Source organism: Colletotrichum aenigma (genome assembly GCF_013390185.1).
Source record: "Colletotrichum aenigma strain Cg56 chromosome Unknown KSG_Cg56_contig07, whole genome shotgun sequence".
In the NCBI taxonomy this organism is placed as follows: Eukaryota; Fungi; Ascomycota; class Sordariomycetes; order Glomerellales; family Glomerellaceae; genus Colletotrichum; species Colletotrichum aenigma.
Window position 1 is genome coordinate 2,379,713 of NW_023500913.1, and position 17,572 is coordinate 2,397,284.

Genomic DNA, 17,572 nt, shown 5'->3' on the forward strand with positions numbered 1-17,572 from the left:
TACTGTACTTACGCTTTGTACCTCCCGCCTCGGACTGGTTTTCGCACTGGCTACTTTGTCGCGCCTTCCCTTTGCCTCCGGCCAATGTACCTATCTTTTCTCTCCATGTCTGTCCGTCCGTCTGCCAGGCATCCCGCCTTCCTTGCACGCAACACCGGCCTTTCGAAGTGCTTTTTATTTTCCCTCACTTTCAGATCCGGATTCTGGCTGGCTGGCTGGTTCAGTGTTCTGCCATTGACCCCACCTGCCGCCGCCTTCCGTCACCTGCACTGCGCTGCACCTGGCACAAACCACAATATTCCATCCACACAGACCATCCTTAGCTTTCACTTCCAGTTCCAGCTCCTAGAGCTCCAATTCCCATCCCGCAGCCCGCAGCCACCGGACAGTCTTTTCAATTTTGCGCTCCCGTCATTTCAGTGTTTTCCTGGTCTCGTCCGATCCATTTTGCTGTGGATGAGGAGCTGTTGCATCGCTGGCTTTGAGTCGTTGGCATGCGAACATGCGTAGGAAGGCCCTCGCAGACACGGACAACTTTGCCTGGAGGCTTCGTTTGCGCGTACGGCTCCAGGTCGTCCACTCCACTTACACGGATCAGCACCCGCGATTTCTTTGGCCGTCACTCACAAATCTTGCTCTTCGCTCCTCTGCATCACTTAAAACAGCCGGCTCCTCTCTCGCAACCCGGACACAATGCCCAGAAATTTCTGCGCCAGTCCATGTTACTTGCACCCTCCTCTACGGATACCTCACCTGGTCGAGTTGCAGTCCAGCTCCCTCCCTCAACCAAGCAAGCCATGGACCATACCATGGCAGCGTACCGTACGGATTCCCTCACCTCTTGTTGCGGATACGGACACCTCCAGGCCGAAAGCACGCGCAGTGACACGCCTACCACCACTGACCAAACCAGGACTCGGCCAGGCATAATCATTTCCTCTTCTTCACCGGCGCTAAGGCTGCCCCCCTACCGCCAATTGACTTGCTGATAGGCAGGTTGGCCCAGCTTGCAAGTCGCCTTGCCGCCGCAGGTCCCTTGCTCCTAGACGAAGGGAAATCAGCATAGTCCGCGTCGCGCAGGCCAGAGAAGACGGGACTCGGAGGTGATTGCCAGGAGCCAGAAATCAATAATCAGCAACAGGCTTCGCCTCAACCCCTGCTGTACCGTCCCCTCCACACTCAGCTCTCGCCCCTTCTCACTGTACTGGGACAAGGTCATTCGGCTAATGTGAGCAGTGCCTTCCTGGCACTCGACGAGACTGCATCTGATGTGTTAAAATTTTGGGACTGCGTCACTTACAAAGACCCTATCAACGCAAACTTTGAATACGACAGACCTCACGTATAACAAGAGGACCAGATTTGTCCCTATCTGCTGGGGCCGTGGATGCTGGTGACCTCATGCTTAGAGGCTTTCTCCATTTAGCGTCATCTGTCGACAAGCTTCGCAGCATCCGGATATCCTCACCAAAAAAACACCAAGACCTAATACTACTACCAACTAGCTTGAGCTGGTCTGGTGTGTGAGGTGAGGAAACAGATGGGGCACCACCTCTGGGTACTCTTGGATGACTGCAAAGTCGTCGCGTTGGAGACGAGACACCCTACGCGCACACACTGTGTCTGGACGTCGCTGCGCAATCTCGCCCACACTAAAACACCACTCGACATACTTTGTCCATTCCCCCTCCTTCAAGTGGCTTGTCCTATCATCATCACACCAACTAACGAGATCGTCTGCCAAAGCACACCAAGCCCACCAGTACTTCAGCGCAGAGTTCTCGACAAACGCTCCATGCCAGGCTTGACCTGGGTTGCAAATCCACGCGGTTAGACAGGATACATACTGCTACTCCAGTAGTGGCTGTCCCGTGCAGCCCAAACTGCAACACCATTAGCTGACTTCCGGCGAGGTTCCTACCTTACATCGGCGCATCCACACCGAGGTTCAACGCGACTTGACGAGACCTCGAAACCTTCCGCCCGCGACATGAGCAGCAATAGCACCAGCCTCGTGCAACACAAGGCGGCTCCCAGCTGCTTGTCACCATTGACGACACAATCCTAGCTACTTTTACCGTGTTGCAAAGGCACACTGCCTCGATCCAGCAGGGAAACAGAGACATTTTCTCTATGGTCGTACGGATACACTCGACTGTTTGACGAGACGGCATCAAATGCAGCCATGTACTGCACCGAACGGACTGCGCTGCGTTGCTCAGGGAGATGCGACGTTGGGACGACCGGGAGGCCATAATGACTGACTGATCACTGATGGGGATCACTTGAGATGGCCGAAACAAAACTCGGGTACTTTATTCATGCATACGCCCCATGTATCGTCATACGAGATTGCCATGTACCGCTACAAGGCGCGAAGTACCTCGAAACTGGTCCACCACGACCGGAATCAGCTTGGGCGACTGCGCCCAATCACTCTCGCCCCCAGCTGACGGTACTCTCTGGGCTCCCCAGCCTCCCTTGTGCTCCAACAACTGCTGCTCTTTCCCCTCTTCCTCTTCAAACCCAGAGGCCAGTCTGTAGCACGTGCTGGAATCATACGGATGCTAACAATAGACGATACAGACTGATTGACCACCTTAGGCAATCCTGGTCACCGACTGGCCTCGACAATTGAATGAATGCTACGGATGCTCATCCGTCCAAGCTGCTACTTCAGAGACAACAAGGCGAATCAGGTCAAACGGTAGCATCGCCGGCCTATCAAGCTATCAGCTGCGGATAAGGGCGCTGCGTGCTCAGCTTCTCTGGAGCTTTATCAATCAATGGACATGCAACAGAACGCCGAGGTCGTCGGCGCACCTCGCTGTATTTCGGCCTCGTCTCTGTGCCTCCGCCTAAGCTCCTCAGTTGGGGGTACGGCAAAGCAGCCAGGCAGTGCAACGCTCTCGGCAGTGAGAGAAGAGTGGGAATACTTTGTTATGCGCAGAAATGTGCGGGCGTCATGTGTACCCTCGAGGCGCCATGCTGGGTAATGCCTGCAACCACGGTCAGAGAGACCCCTCTACAATGCACACTGCCAATGCAGGCGGCTTCTGCAACTTCACAGGCCGGCACAGCACTTTGCCATGGCTCATGGCCAGACAGGCCAAGTCTGCCAGGAGTACGACGGTTCCGCACATTCCAGACAGCCCGCCGGGCCCAGCCATTTTGCTTTTGCTCGCTTGTTCCCTGTTTGGCTGGCACCAAAGAGAGGGCCCTGGCAATGGGATAGGCGGCGCGCTGGCCAGCAAAGTGCGCAAAGTACTCGCGACCTGCAGCGGATACACGGGGCCAGGCAATTTCGCTGGGCTAGTCACCTTTTGTCTTGCTGATACTGTGCTGTACCTGATGCTCCCCCGGCAAATTTCGCCCTCCCTGAGGACACTCTCCTCTCTCACACACACCCCCTCCCAAACCATACGGCGGTACACTGTCAGTCGCCTTGCCCACTCTCACGACCTGACCTGCACGCGAAAGTAAGGTAAGGTACATGTTGCAGTGTAAGCCAACGCCAATCAGCTCCACTCCCTCCGAGCTGATCTGGTCTGCAAAGACAGAGCTTGACTGACGGGGAGCTTTGCCCTCCCCCGAACCTCTGCGGTCTGTGGTTTCCTCGACTGCTCCCTCTCTTTCTTTTCCTCCGTTGACTTTGTGGATGACCCCAAACCTTCCGCAACGTCTTCTGAGAGGATATCGCGTGCTTCCCCTCAGTGGCGCGCTGGCTTGCACCGACGCATGCATCGGGCTACTTGCAATCAAATAACTTAGAATTCTTATTGGGAGACCTTGTACCGGCAGAGCTTCCACGTGCGCATTTGGGTCGCTCAAAATTTCTTCATTACAACAAGATCGCGACATCTTCAATGCTATCATCAAAGGCACTGGTTGGCGGCGGACCATGGCTCACGTGACTATTCACGGTGGTCATAGCGCCTGGGTTACGCTAAGCCTTGTCAAGCTTCCTCCGAGCCTCTGAGTGGTGAGATTGTGTGGGGGCGGCAGGGGCCGAACATGAGTTTGGGAAACGAAAAGGCCAAAAGTGCCGGTGCCGCGCAGTCGGAGGCGAGGCACGACTGATCGATCGTGCGCAGGGCAGGGCGAGCACCGTGATCTAGGGTCCTCTGTCTGCCCTGCTGTTAGAAAGGAGCAATTGTAGCCGTGAGATCTCCTAGGGTCCCGTACGGTCCGTACCTGCATACGTCAGGTACTGTGCATCTGGCGATCGTAGACAACGGATCAGAGCCGACTCCGGTCCACCTTGGCCACGTCCTTACGAACCCAATTTGGCCTCGGGCAATGGAGCAGCGTGTTTCTGTCATGAAGTAACGAAAATCGGAACGTCCGCGATACGTCGGGCCCAGGCCACATGTCTGAACCGACTCCACCAATGCTGCTGCCAGCGTGAGATGTCGCGTCAATATTCATTTCGGTGAGAGGCTGCCAGCCAGAGAGAACCACTGCCGATTGACGGGCTCTGCATCGATCAGTCATTCTCAGGATCCAGCACCATCTCTCTCAACTCCTCGTCCCTCGCCCAATCAACACCGCTCCCGGCCACGACGGCACTCGCAGTCCCTTTCATGACCTTCCACCGCTGTCTGCTCGCTTTCAACTCGGCCTGTAAGCTTGCCATCTGGGCCTGCACGGCCGGATCGTCGGTCTCGCCGGCCTTCCTCCTCTCAGCCTCCTCCGCTAATCGGAGCACCTCGGCGGTGAGTTCGACGTTGCGCCGGCCGACACGGAGGCTCTCGGCCTCGACGTCAGTGAGTTTGTCGAGAGTCGTGCGGATCTCATTAGATGTCTGCGCGAGGGCGACGGACGAGGTATCGCGGGAGTTGATGTGCGGTAAAAGGTCCCTTGGGTGTGTTAGTGGTGGGGTTGACAGATTCCATAACAAGGGAAGAACAGCAAGTAAACGAAATGAAGCCCGAGTGAGGGATTCCGAGTGCGGGAGTAAGCTTACACTTCAATGGGCGTGGCTTGTGTGCTTCCATGCACAGCTTTGAGGATGGGGTTGGCGGTCATGACGCTATCCGTGATATCGTTCCTCAAGAGCCATCCAGCACGCGCCTTGGCCGCGTCCTCCTGCGCTTTTCGCACATCATCTTGGCTGTCTGGAGCTGAAGAATCTGGTTCGTCATGTGAGAAAGAAATCCAGAAGCATGGACTAAATGGGGAAGAAGTACCTGGTCTGTAACTCTGTTGCGCTCTGACGAGGGCAATCTTCACCTCGAGGTCGCGCAGCTCATCGTAGAGCTCCAGAACGCGCTGCTCATCTTTGGATAACAGGTAGGGCGGCACCTCGTCTTCCTGTTTGGACGTTGAGGTCGCCTGGGTTTGAGGCTCATCCATGTTCGTCGGTGTGCGTGTCTGGCATCGGGCTGGGGAATGCGGACCCTCCTCGTTGACTGCTTCCGTGGAGTGAGCCCGAATATGTCCGCCCGCGTTCGGAACGCGGTACGCGACTCTTAGATTGAACTCGCCCGAAATCACAAGCTCCGGCGGGGATGGATTGGCGCTGGGATTGCAAGTCCGGAGCCAAAAACGTGGCAGTGTGGCTGGTGCATCGTTCCTGGCTTGCCTGTGATTTTTCTTATCGGGCGAGTCAGCCGCGATTATTGGGTTATCTGTGGCTGGAGTGAGCCTTTCCCCAGACCACCCAATCAAATGACAACAAGGATCACGAGGCGACATCACGCTACGCCCACCAAGGTTTTTAGCGGGTTTGCAGCCTGCACGAGCTCCGGGCGCCTCAGCGGTCATCTTTTTTGGAAGCCCGGCGGAACGAACGCTCGCGCCTTTGCAAGAACCGCTGCGTCCTGCATCCTTCCCACCGACCGGCGCCCCCAACGACGAGGACGACAACACGAAGACGACCGCTGTTGTCCTCGCGTACCGCAACAGCAGTTCGAAACGCAACGTTCGAAGACAAGCTAGGCGGGCCACGAGAGTCTTCGTCAACATACCCCGAGACCGAGCGGCGGGCCAGCTATCGCAGCTGAGGCCGGGAGATGCTCCGGGATGGCGACGCAGGTGTTGATTGCCCATACGGGCCAGCGCCTGCAGGTGGACACAACGCAGTTTGCCGCGTAGGATATCTTCTTTCTGTTGCGGGGCAATGTTTTGGGAGACTGACTCTCTGGTGTTAGGCTCGATGAGCTGAAGGCGTGGATTGCGAGGAGCACGTCGATTCCCGCGCATCAGGTCGTCGCTTTGACTTCCCAAGGACGGGCGGTGAAGTTGCAGACACTGCATCAAGAGGTAACAGGCTTCAAAGGTTCGAAGGCGAGGAGCGCAAGCTGACAACCCTCTAGACGGAGATCTACGTCTACGACATCCGGATATCCTCACCGACGTCCCCCGGCGGACCCTCTCCCAAGTCCGAAGTGCCCCTCCCGAAACGCTACACCGTCCCCAACGCCCCGAACTACATCGGCGACATCCGCGTGCTGTCCGAATGGCAGGCTCTCTATAAGGAAAGACAGGCCTGGGCCCTCGGCATCGTGGGTGACTCTGCGCGCCTGACCGCAGAGGTGCAGGACCGCTATGGCGAGATGGATGTCATGATCAAGTGCCTCGACGCGGCGGTGACCAATCTCGAGATTAGTGTCAAGCAGATCGACCCGAAGTACACGGAGCTCAAGAAGTGGGTGGAGCCGTCGATGGGCGAGTTCGAGCAGCTGGCGGAGAGCTGGGAGCGGTGTCTGGAGGTGGCGCGCAGCGTGCCCATCTCGGCCGCAATGGTGCGCTTCATGACATCGCGCGACCTCAAGAAGAAGCAGGCCACGCTCGAGGACCTGATCGATCTCGACACGGCAAGGAAGTCCGGCAAGCTGGCGCCGACCTTGCTGAAGAAGTTCAGCGCCAAGGCGGCAGACCTCGACAAAACGGCCGACAAGATGTACGCCGGGGTGGAGCGGCTCTTTGGGGAGTTTGACAACCTTGTTGGCCGGTCTTCCTTGGCTCGAAGCGGAGAGGCGGCGCAGCTGCTTCAGGATATCGAGGCTGTGGCCAAGAAGATAGAAACGGACCACAGCACGATGCTGGAGTATGCCGACACCCAGGCGAATGTCCTGCAGGCCTCGCGTACGGCAGAGAACCACACGTCGCGTCTGATTCCGAGCCTGAAGAAGCGCGCTGTAGAGATGGCTGACATGCTGCACTACGCCACAGAGGCGCGCAACACCATCGCAGCGGATTCGGTCGATTTCATGCGGAACATCACTGAGATTACATCCATGCATAGCAGCGTTAAGAATCAGATTACAATTCTGAACCAGGCTGAGGACGTCATGACGACTTTTGACTACCTGAGGCTCATCAATCAGCTACCCTACATGTATGCCTCCTTCGCTTCGGAGGCGATCCGCCGCCGGGAGTGGTCCGACAAGATCAAGACGGACTCATCGACGCTGGCCAACGAGATGGCTCTGTTTCAGGACGAGGAATCGAAGAGGCGAAGAAAGTGGCACAAGATGGTGGGCAGCATGTATGGCCGCGACAATTTGGAAGCCAACATTCTTGGTCTGGAGGTCAACTTACTAGGAGAGGAGGAGCCTTGGCCCAGTATAGTGAAGCGCGACCTCGAGGAATTCCTGGAACACCTCCAGAGACAGCAGGCTGAGGTGGCGATCATCGAGGACGTGACGAAGCTTGTCAATGAGCTGAGCAACCCGACGAAGCAGCAGTCAAAGAGGTTGAAGGCATTCAAGAACGGGAGTGTCCACGAGGCTGCCCTCGGGCGTAGTGGCCTGATGATTCGTGGAGACGACGACTTGAACCATACGCTTCGAGATGACAACACTAAACTCCAGAACAAGCTCAAGACTGCAGAAAGTCGTGTGCGCAGGTTAGAGGACTTACTTCATAGGCAGAGCCAAGCCTCCTCTCGCCCTGGCATCGGCGGACTGTTCGGTCATGAGAGGAACGATTCCACGAACTCTGTCAGATCTGTGCCACCGGAAGACAGCCGCCGCGCAGCTAGCAATTCTGAGGCCCTTCTGCAGAAAATTCAGCAGCTCGAGAATGAGCTCAATGCGGAGAAGGAGAAGGCAGCCGCCTTCGAGAAAGATCTCACTGCCCGGACGACGGAGCACAACGAAGTCTTGGGTCGGGTGGACGAGGCAAAATCCCAGGTGGAGGCGGCTAGGGCTCAGATGGAGGAGGCCAACGCCACCAAGAAGGAGCTACTCGAGAACATGGAGGCGTTGCAGAAAGAGTTCGTCATAGAGAGGAAATCGTTCGAAAACGAGATCAAGGGACTTAAGGCGCGCCTTGAGGAGACCGAGGACGACATCGAGAACTTTGGCGAGTCTAGGGAGAACGAGAAGGCCACCTACATCGAGCGGATGCACGAAATGGAGGCCGAGATCGATCGCCTGCAAAAGGATCAGAAGGACGACTCCCTCAAGACCCAGGGCCAGGTTGACTTCCTCCGCAATGAGGCGCGTCTGCAAAGGGAGCAGAACGAGGCTCTCGAAAAGCAGCTTCAGAGCACGAACGATGAAGCCAAGAAGCTGACAAAGAGTCTGAGCTCTGCTCAAGAGACGGTTGACACACAGCTTAAGGCTCTTCGCGACATCCACGATCAACTCTCGCCGAACGACGATACTACCGAAGACCTCAATGATCTGATCGAAGCACTCGTGTATAAGGCTACTGATGTTGCTGCCAAGTTGAAGACCCTGGACAACGACAAGTCGATTTTGAAGGCCGATCTCGAACAGGCCGAAGAGCATGTCAAGAGTCTGAAGACGGAGATCGCCGAGACTAAGGAGAAGCTCGCGGCCGAGGAAGAGACCTCAAGACATCTCAAGGAGAACCTGGATGGTGAGAAAGCCAGAGTTGCTGCTCTTGAACAAGAGGCCGCCGAGAGCCGAGAGCAGCTTGACCAGCTGCGGGCCAAGATTGCCGACGGCGAGACGGGCTCGGAGAGTTTGCGGAAGAAGCTTGACGAGGAAGAAGAGCGCATTACCTCCATCAAGGAGGAGCTTGCCTCTAGACAGTCTCAAGTGGGCAGCCTGGAAGAGGAGTTGCGTCTCTACAAGGAGAAGCTGCAGGCTTCCCAGGCCAAACTCACGACCGTCACTGGCCACTTCGACACCAGGTCAGAGAAGACCAAGGACTTGACGCAGCGTCTGTATTCTCACAACGATCGCCTGTGTCGACTACTGGAGCGACTCGGGTTCTCTGTCACCCGCCAAGAATCTACAATGACTATCCAGAAGGTCCCGAGATCCGAGAGGGGAACCATGAGCCAGATCCACAACGCCAACGACTCCTCCGACCCAAGCCAGTCTACGATACGCCGTTCTGGCATGCTCACCAGTCGCACTCTGGCCGATAGCACCGACCTGGACCTGTTGTACTGGATGAACGGCAGCGATGCCGATGTCGAGTCTGAGAAATACGAAGCCTTCATGACCAAGCTGGGTAGCTTCGACATGGACTTGTTCGCTGAGACGGTTTACAGACGTGTCAAGGACGTTGAGCACCTCGCTCGTAAGCTCCAGCGCGACGCGCGTGCCTACAGAGAGAAGGCACACACGCTGCAAAGGGATTCTCACGAGAAGATTGCGTTCAAGCACTTCAAGGAGGGCGATCTCGCTCTCTTCCTGCCTACTAGGAACCAGACAGCCGGCGCCTGGGCTGCTTTCAACGTCGGCTTCCCCCACTACTTCCTGCGCGAGACCGACGCCCACCGACTCCGCTCTCGCGAGTGGCTCGTCGCTCGCATCACGCGTATCCAAGAGCGCGTTGTGGACCTCTCCAAGAGCCTGACGAGGCCGGCCGAGACCGACTCCGTCAACGGCGAAGATGACGACAACCCTTTCCAGCTGTCGGACGGCTTGAGGTGGTATCTCATCGACGCTCACGAAGACAAGCCGGGTGCGCCTGCGACGCCTGGTCTGGGCAAGTCGACAATAGCGACAAACAATGTCGAGGCTATGGCCGACATGCACACCCACGCACAGGCGAACGGCAAGGACAAGCACAGGATCAGCGTCAATAGCATTGAGGGTGTCAGCAAGGCGCTTAACAGAAGTTTGGAGAGTCGTCGGAGCAGTTCTAACTCGAAGAAGGCCATCCCCTTCGCTGTCGGCGCTGGGGGAGCTGCTTTGCTCAAAGGCAACGCCCTGGGCAGCGAGACCAACTCTCTCCGCGCCGTGGCACCGGAGACACCCACGGGCACCAGCCCGCCGCAAGGGGGACTGGCAGGACCGTCGTCGAATGGACAAGACCAAGGGCAGGCTTCAGCCAGCTCGCCGCAGACCGAGGGCCCGTCCGAGGAGAGGCCCAGGTCGCCCGAGGTACGAAACATGATCGATTCCCTCGTTGGACCGTGAAAATCGCAGCTCCCTCGCTGATACCCGTTCCGCTCTTTGCGCGGCGGTTAGAAAGCCAGATCCCCTCAGAGACTCCGTCGCCAGATGAGCAGGGAGAGTTCGAGCCCGACGAAGAGGAGCGTGGTCTGGGATTCGCTGTGGAGCGTCGACCTGAGCTTCGAGAGCGGCGGAGTGAGTCCGACGAAGCGGCGGTAGGCGACCCAACAAGACGCAACATCTTCAACTCATAGGAAGTTGCCCCGTTATGGGGGTTTCGTAGTCGGCGTCATCATGATGCTTCCCGGAGTTCTTTTGGTTTATATCATGTACTGGTACCTCTTTTCTTCCATGCATTCATACGACAGAGAGGACAAAACAAAGGAATGGGATTGGAATGGAGACATTGGGGGGTTCTTTATGTTTACTACTAGCTTTTTCTCTCTTTGCGTTCTGCTTTTGGCTTTACCCCCTGTTCATACCCGCGCTTTGCGAAAGACTGTCACGGAGTATGGGAGCACCGCCCCTTGGAGAATTTTGTTTTGGGCTGTAGGTTTTTTTTAGAAGCGGATGGTGAACAGCGGAGAGAAAGATTGTGCGAGCTTGTGGTTTCGTTCTTTTTTCCTGGGTCAATTTGCATGGCGTGCCTGGGATAGAGTCGCCTTTTAGAGAAATATATCATTGGTTGCACTGTTATTCGATGCTATGTTCTCTGCGTGTGATGTGTCAACTCTGGGTTTATAACATGAGAAAACCGTATGCCTCGACAGTTTCCCATATCAAGACCGTGCATTTCGTCAAGTTTCACTGAACACAAAAGAGGCGTAAACAAAGGCTATTGTGCCTTATCATGATGGACAATGGGCATCGGGGCTGCTTCTTCCCTCTACAAAGCCCATTTGGATATCTTTGAGTCTTTAACATGACAATGACAAGAGGATTCATTGTGTTGCAGTTATGAAGCTCTTTTACAACCTGCCCTGTACAAAGTGGATAATCAATCTCCAAAGAGTAAGTAGACAATGGTCAGAAAGATGTCTTCTCATCCATCCGATCAAGACAGAAAACATAAAAGATGCAGGAAGACAACTATGTCTCATGATGAATTCGGCATTTCCACCCCGAGTAGCAATTTATTTAAACCTCCAGTACCGTTTCAAAATTTAAGCATTCCAAAATGGCCAACGCCATCAACTTCGCAAACCCACCAGGGGGACGTTGGATAGAACGACGGCTTCCCACGGTCACGGAGATCCTAGGATGCAAGCCCGACAACGGCGACGTCCAGCTGGCTTACAGAATTCTAGGTCTTCACTCAACAACAGCCCGCCCGACTGGCTACCGCCCGAAGCCGAAATTGTTCACCCACTGTTGCAATAGGGTTCTCAACCGCATATGGCGTGACGAACAGAATGTGAACGAGATAGATATCATCCCGGGCGACGTCCCTCAGAAACGCGTCATCGAGGCAAACAAGCGCGTCCTTTCGGCCATACACACGATAGCTGGTATCCGACGCCCAGGTCACCCGCATTGGTCACCCAACACCAGGGTCCGAATTCAGCCGTGGCAATCGAATAACCATATACTGACAAATTGGGACTTGCCACAAGACATCACCTCGGCTACTTGGTCACAAAGTGTTGAAGTCCCCCTGAGCGTGAACCAGTTTAACGCCCATTACGCGCGTGCGGACGTGGCACAGCTGGCGTGTGACCGGCCTAGGAAGGGGAAGACGGGGCTGCCTACAGCTTTCATGGTCTCGGATGCGAAGGAACGCGAGGACAAGGATATCTTTGACGACTTGGCTTGCTACGGCTTCGAGGCCAAGCCGCATTTCATGCATCCTCAGGACAAGCCTGTTGGCTCGAAGGATAATCTGGAGTACAAGTTTTGGGCAGGCCCCACGCCGAAAAACGAGAATAGCTTGTGGTATGCGCTGGCGTAAGTTGAATCTTTCCCTGATCTGTCGTTCGCAGAAAATAAATGAGACACCGATACTGACGATAAGAACCTCGCAGGTTGCTGGTCGAGCACAATCCCACGAAGGCAAAAGACATTAAGTGTCTAGCCGCAAAATGGTTCTTCGACATGACGTATGAACATCCCAATACGGGGGCTCATCACGCTGTCCGCCGGGCAAAACGCTTTCGCATGTACAGCCAACTTCTCGCCGACTCGGCCAGATGCGCCGACCCAGACGACGAAGAGATTTGGGGCAAGATGAGCATGTTCCGCGCCCTCTGTAGCAACAGGCCAGATGCCGGAATGCCCAAAGAGGCCGGCTACCACGAGATGTTGCACATGTTGGCGGACTTCTTCCACACTGAGATCATCACGTTTACCCGGCCGAACCGCAAAAAATTCAAGCTGAGAAATCTCGATGTTAAGGACATTGATACACAAACCCTCGACGCGGAGTTTGTATATGAGATGAGGGTGTATGGCGAAACACCTCAGGGGGCCGATCCCACCTTCGGGTTTCGAAAAAGGAAACAGATTCTTCTGGTCACGGATTCGTGCTTGAGATACTTTCAGCCGGTGATGCGTGTTGTACCAACGACGTACAAGGAGGACGAAATTGACGAGAGTGTTCTCCCGGTACACCTCGACACCACGGCGTTTGACAAATGGGAACGCCACTCGCCCATGCCCTGGTGGCCCGGGTTCCAGCGTAACGCAGACAACACGGGCTGGACGGGCGACTGGGACGACCCGCAGCTCCGGCCGGGGCTCCGCCTCTACCCAGCATCGTCGGTGTTTGATCCCCCGGTAATCTCGCACACGTTGTCGCCCTGGAGCCCTGCCATTGCTCTACAACTACTTGAAAGCCCATACGAAGTGATGAAGAACCTGAGCGGAGGACTATGGCCCCCATGGAAACCTTGGTTCGAGGGCGACGAGGACTGCGACTTGTGGAACATGATTCAGCCGGAGAGACTAAGGCTTTCGTGGAGACATCCAGAGGCTCCACAACAAAGGCCTGATCGGCGTATAGCGCTAAGCGACAATCGAGCACGCATTGGGCCGAAGACCCCGAAGTACACGTCGAAGAGACGGCTCGAGTTGGTAGATGGCGTGAAGGAGGCATTTTTGGATAAGCCAAACATGGGTGAGTCTGAGATTGGTTGGATGAAGGTTGTCACCACAGAGGGCGAAAATCGGGAGCCGTACTGGCACAGGGTCAAGCGAAGGAGGATGATTTGAGCCTTCAGGGAATGGCGTTGGGACAGCCGGGCTTTTTGGAGAAATTGTTTCGTACGGGGAAGCCTACGGGTTGCATAGACTGGCGTTCAATAAGTCTGGTGTACTTTTAGCGTTGACCTTCAGCGAGCGAATGATGATTATCTGATTAATTCGTGATTAAGGTCTACGCCGCGAGGTATGTGTTTGTACAACGTAGTCTCTAAGGTGGAGAGAGGACTGCTGATTCTGATTTGGGAAACTGTCGAATACGTCTCTACCAACACCTCACCGCTCTAGATGCCGGCTAGACGAAAGTTCGCCGCACTGCCGAAGTCGCTGAGCACGGCGAAAGGTTTACTGGCCGATACGCCGTCGTCCTCAAGGCCGAAACAAGCTCGAAATGATCACGGAGTGGGACCGCCCAGACATCCTTGCCCATAAGCGATCGTCTACGGGATTTTCGACTGTTGACCGCGCGAAACCGGACGCATTATGTGTCACCGAAGGTTGTTCGACTGCGTATAAGTTGAATGGCTTTCCCTCTCCCGCACACGAAAGAGATCATCTCATATCTGGAAATCATCAAGAAGCATGGGGTAACACCAGAAGATTTGATCAAGATGGTATTCGCTCCGTTTGTACAGCATTATCTATCGCACCATCTTTCCGACCGAATGATTTAGACGCGCTCGTCGTTTTGTCTGACCTCCGTAACCTCGTCTTCGGATCCATCTTCGGGATCCGTGATGCCAGTCATCTTGGAGACGATCACGGCAGCAAAAAGGTCGCCAGACACATTGGTTGCAGTTCTAAATCTGTCGATGAACCAGTCCACGGCTACAACCACTCCGTCTAGGGTTGGGGTTAGCAAAGTATCTGCAGCAAGGAATAGGATATGACGTACACATGCCGCTAGGCGGGATGCCGACACTCGAGGAGATCATGACGGTCAGGACGAGGGAAGAGCTGGGAATAGGGGTCGTGCCGATGGACGCCAGGGTCGAGAGCAAGAGAATGATGATGTAGTCTGCGGCATTGAGAACATGGCCTTGTGTCTGTGCGAGGAACACGACGACAATTGGGAAATAAATCGCCGTGCCGTCCATGTTGATCAAGCACCCGAGGGGCACTGAAAATTTAGAAATGGTGGTGGGGACCTTCCCTTTCTCGCGGGCGCATTTCATTGTCAGGGGGAGTGTAGCGGCGGACGACGCAGTTCCCCACGCGGTCAACCAAGCTGGTGAGCATGAGAGCCACAAGGAATAGGGGTTCATGCGGGTAAAAGCAAAGAAAATGATCGGTAGAACCACGAATAGGTGGATTAACATCGAGCTAACGGAGCCGCCCATCAGGATGCCAAGGTTGACACCAATGTCGTTGATATCAAGCTTAAACATGTTTGGGAGAATAACTGGCTCATGTTAGTTTGGTAAGTTTGAACCCGGGCTGTCAAGGACAAGATTCTACTAACGGAAGAAGATAGCGATAGGGGCCAGAGAGATCAAGAATGTGATGATGACGAGGATCATAGCCTCGATCTCCCTGCAAGCCTTCATGAGAGAAGATCTTCCATCGCGATCATCGATGAGATATCCAACAACCACCGCAGATACCAGAACGGCAAGAAGGTGGTCTGAGGCGAGAGCATTGACGACGTTCGCCGGGATGAGAGAGTTGAAGAGTTCGGTCACGGTGGCTGGGATATCTTGCTCCTGACGTTCGTCGTATGTTTCCTGGTCCTTTTCGGACATCCCGTCAACGGCGATCGACTCTGCTGAAGCCACGGTCATCAAACGAGCCCAGACCTGGGAGGTCATGATGATGGAGTGGACGATTGCGACGATGGTGGTCAGGACGTAGTAGCCGATTGTCCATTTCGCCAGCTTTGCGCCACCGTGACTGATCTCCTTGAGCTTTTGCACTGCGAGGATCATTGCCGTTACAATCATTGGTAGGACTGGCGTCGTGTTAGTTTCTGACATGCCTACGACCAATCGATCTGTATCGAAAGAAAGACCAGCCGTCAATTACGGACGGACGTTGAACAAAACTTACCAACAGCCTTCAGAGCCCTCAGCCAGAGATTACCGGGGATGATGAGGATCGTGGTCGCAGCGTCGGGGATATCAGGGTGAGCGCTCTTGACGCCGAGACCGATACCGACTGCAAGGGCGGCAGCGATGATGATCTGGATGGCAGAGCCAGGCTCGATGATCGGATGCCACCAAGGGTTCTTCTTCTCGACAGACTGCCCTGAGGCGATCGAGGTCTGTTGCTGCACCTGGTCCATGGAGGAGTTCTCCGGGACCGACTTGTTGGCCGTACCCATCTCTGTCTTCTCCATCCTGAATCGCCTATGGGGAGCAGAGATTGAAGATGGTTATCGTCGGTGGTTGGCGGGTTCCTCAGGAGTCAGGACTTCAGAGACGAGCCGGTATAAGTTCGACACCGCACTGAGGGAAAGGACGAGGGGAGAGGGAACGTATTCCCAAGACCCTGATCGGCGGTCGAAGTGAGGATAAATACTCGAGAGACAATCGGTACGTGGGGCAGACCAGCCCCAAGAGAGAGCAAGAGCAGGTGCAGGTGGGAAGTCATGTCTATCAGTGTGGCGAGCTGGGACCGGGCCGGATGCGAGCGGTCAAAAGGACCAGATTCGGATACATCTTCGAGCAAGTTTGGCCCCTCAGCAAGAAGTGTACCCGATGCTCGCGTGTGCGACCGATGAGTGGGCTAGGCTTTCTGGGGTAGGATTCCACCGAGATAGGGTGGAGGGTGGCATATCTCTGCCGCCAAGGCAGGGAATCGTAGCTGAGAGAAGGCACAGCAATTGGCATCTTTCACGCGAAAGGAAGGTGTAAGAGGATCCATTACATCCCCGCGTTACCCACCAGTCGCGTTCGATGCAGGGCCGGGCGACCTGGGGTGGTCTTGGACTCTTGGGTGATCCATGAGTCCGGATTGGGGAGTCGGGGACAGGTCTCGGCGAAGATACGTGGGATGAACAAGACAAAGTGGAGAGACACAGGGCGAAATCTGACCGAGCCTGGAGTGTAACACGATAAGGTTCACCGGCGTGACCGGTTGGTGACAGATGGCTGTAGATGTCACTCAAGACAGCAGAATCAAGAGACGACGAATGCATTCCTCGTAAACCAACACTTTGAAAGAGAGGGGGCACCTGGGGCGAAATCCAATGGGTCACCAAGAGATAATGCCGTCGAAACTGACTGGCTGAGCCTGTCTGTTGCGTTGGGGTGTTTGTCTGGGTATTGGCCTTGGCCTGATTGTCTACTTGGCGGTGACGACAGGGGCTTTTATCGCGACCTTCCGCCCCGGTAACCGTTGACGGACCTTGTCCGCCGTCTTCAATCAGATGCACGAGGCCTGTATGGGTTAAGCACGCAGGGGGCGAAGAGCCTCATCTACGGCGTCGCAACGCTGCAGCTTCGACAGGCCATCGCAGTTCACCAGTTCTTTGAGGGCAGCGCTCAAATGATCGATATTCTAGAAAACATCTGCAACAGGCTTCAATCGGTTCCCCGATCTGGGGTAAAGAAGAGGGTTCGTTTCCACCAAAACCCAGCAGACCATGCCAAGCATACATCCGTCTCCTCAGCGTCTCCTCATGCTGACAGGTGACAATGACTACTGGGCAACGGGCGAACGAGAAGCATCCCTCGGGTTGCTGACCTAGTTTTGACTGAGAAGGATTGTTATCCAAGAATCACCAAGGCTCGTCACCAAGAAGACCAAGAAGATGTGCACATTTGGCAGCGTAAGACATGACTCTGGGACGACGTTGGCGCGAGGAGGACGCTCGCCCATTGGCCCGCCATGGCGGATGCCGTGCCGCGCCAAGAATTGCCGAGAGGCTCGGCGGGAACTGAGAGGACGAGGGTCGGGGGAGGGCTCCGAAATCTAGACATGGGGGTGGGGGAGGAGGAAGAAAATTCAGTGGTAAAGCCTTGGCCGTGGTCCTTCGGAGCTCCTGACTTTTCACCCACCTCCGCTCGCTTCCTCTGCCTCTCCGCTATCAGCCAGCGGTAGCCGTAGCAAAG

At 55.4% G+C, this 17,572-nt stretch overlaps 4 protein-coding genes across 4 annotated transcripts; 2 read left to right on the top strand and 2 right to left on the bottom strand.

Moving 5' to 3' along the window:
- Nucleotides 1–4,486: 4,486 nt before the first annotated feature.
- On the bottom strand, nt 4,487–5,355 carry CGCA056_v010899 (uncharacterized protein; the record flags this gene model as incomplete). The annotated part of the gene is made up of 3 exons (XM_037326146.1): nt 4,487–4,859; nt 4,967–5,132; nt 5,190–5,355. 3 exons carry the CDS (start codon nt 5,353–5,355, stop codon nt 4,487–4,489), a joined length of 705 nt encoding a protein of 234 aa, XP_037175034.1.
- A 669-nt stretch (nt 5,356–6,024) lies between these two features.
- On the top strand, nt 6,025–10,579 carry ATG11 (Autophagy-related protein 11; the record flags this gene model as incomplete). Its single annotated transcript, XM_037326147.1, has 4 exons — nt 6,025–6,092; nt 6,153–6,264; nt 6,318–10,313; nt 10,409–10,579. 4 exons carry the CDS (start codon nt 6,025–6,027, stop codon nt 10,577–10,579), a joined length of 4,347 nt encoding a protein of 1,448 aa, XP_037175243.1.
- A 923-nt stretch (nt 10,580–11,502) lies between these two features.
- On the top strand, nt 11,503–13,532 carry CGCA056_v010901 (uncharacterized protein; the record flags this gene model as incomplete). Its single annotated transcript, XM_037326148.1, has 2 exons — nt 11,503–12,269; nt 12,347–13,532. 2 exons carry the CDS (start codon nt 11,503–11,505, stop codon nt 13,530–13,532), a joined length of 1,953 nt encoding a protein of 650 aa, XP_037175242.1.
- Nucleotides 13,533–14,190: 658 nt separating this feature from the next.
- Nucleotides 14,191–15,855, bottom strand: SLC1A1 (Excitatory amino acid transporter 3; the record flags this gene model as incomplete). The annotated part of the gene is made up of 4 exons (XM_037326149.1): nt 14,191–14,363; nt 14,416–14,922; nt 14,983–15,468; nt 15,567–15,855. The coding sequence occupies 4 exons, from the start codon at nt 15,853–15,855 to the stop codon at nt 14,191–14,193; spliced, it is 1,455 nt and encodes a 484-aa protein (XP_037175241.1).
- Between the last annotated feature and the right edge of the window lie 1,717 nt (nt 15,856–17,572).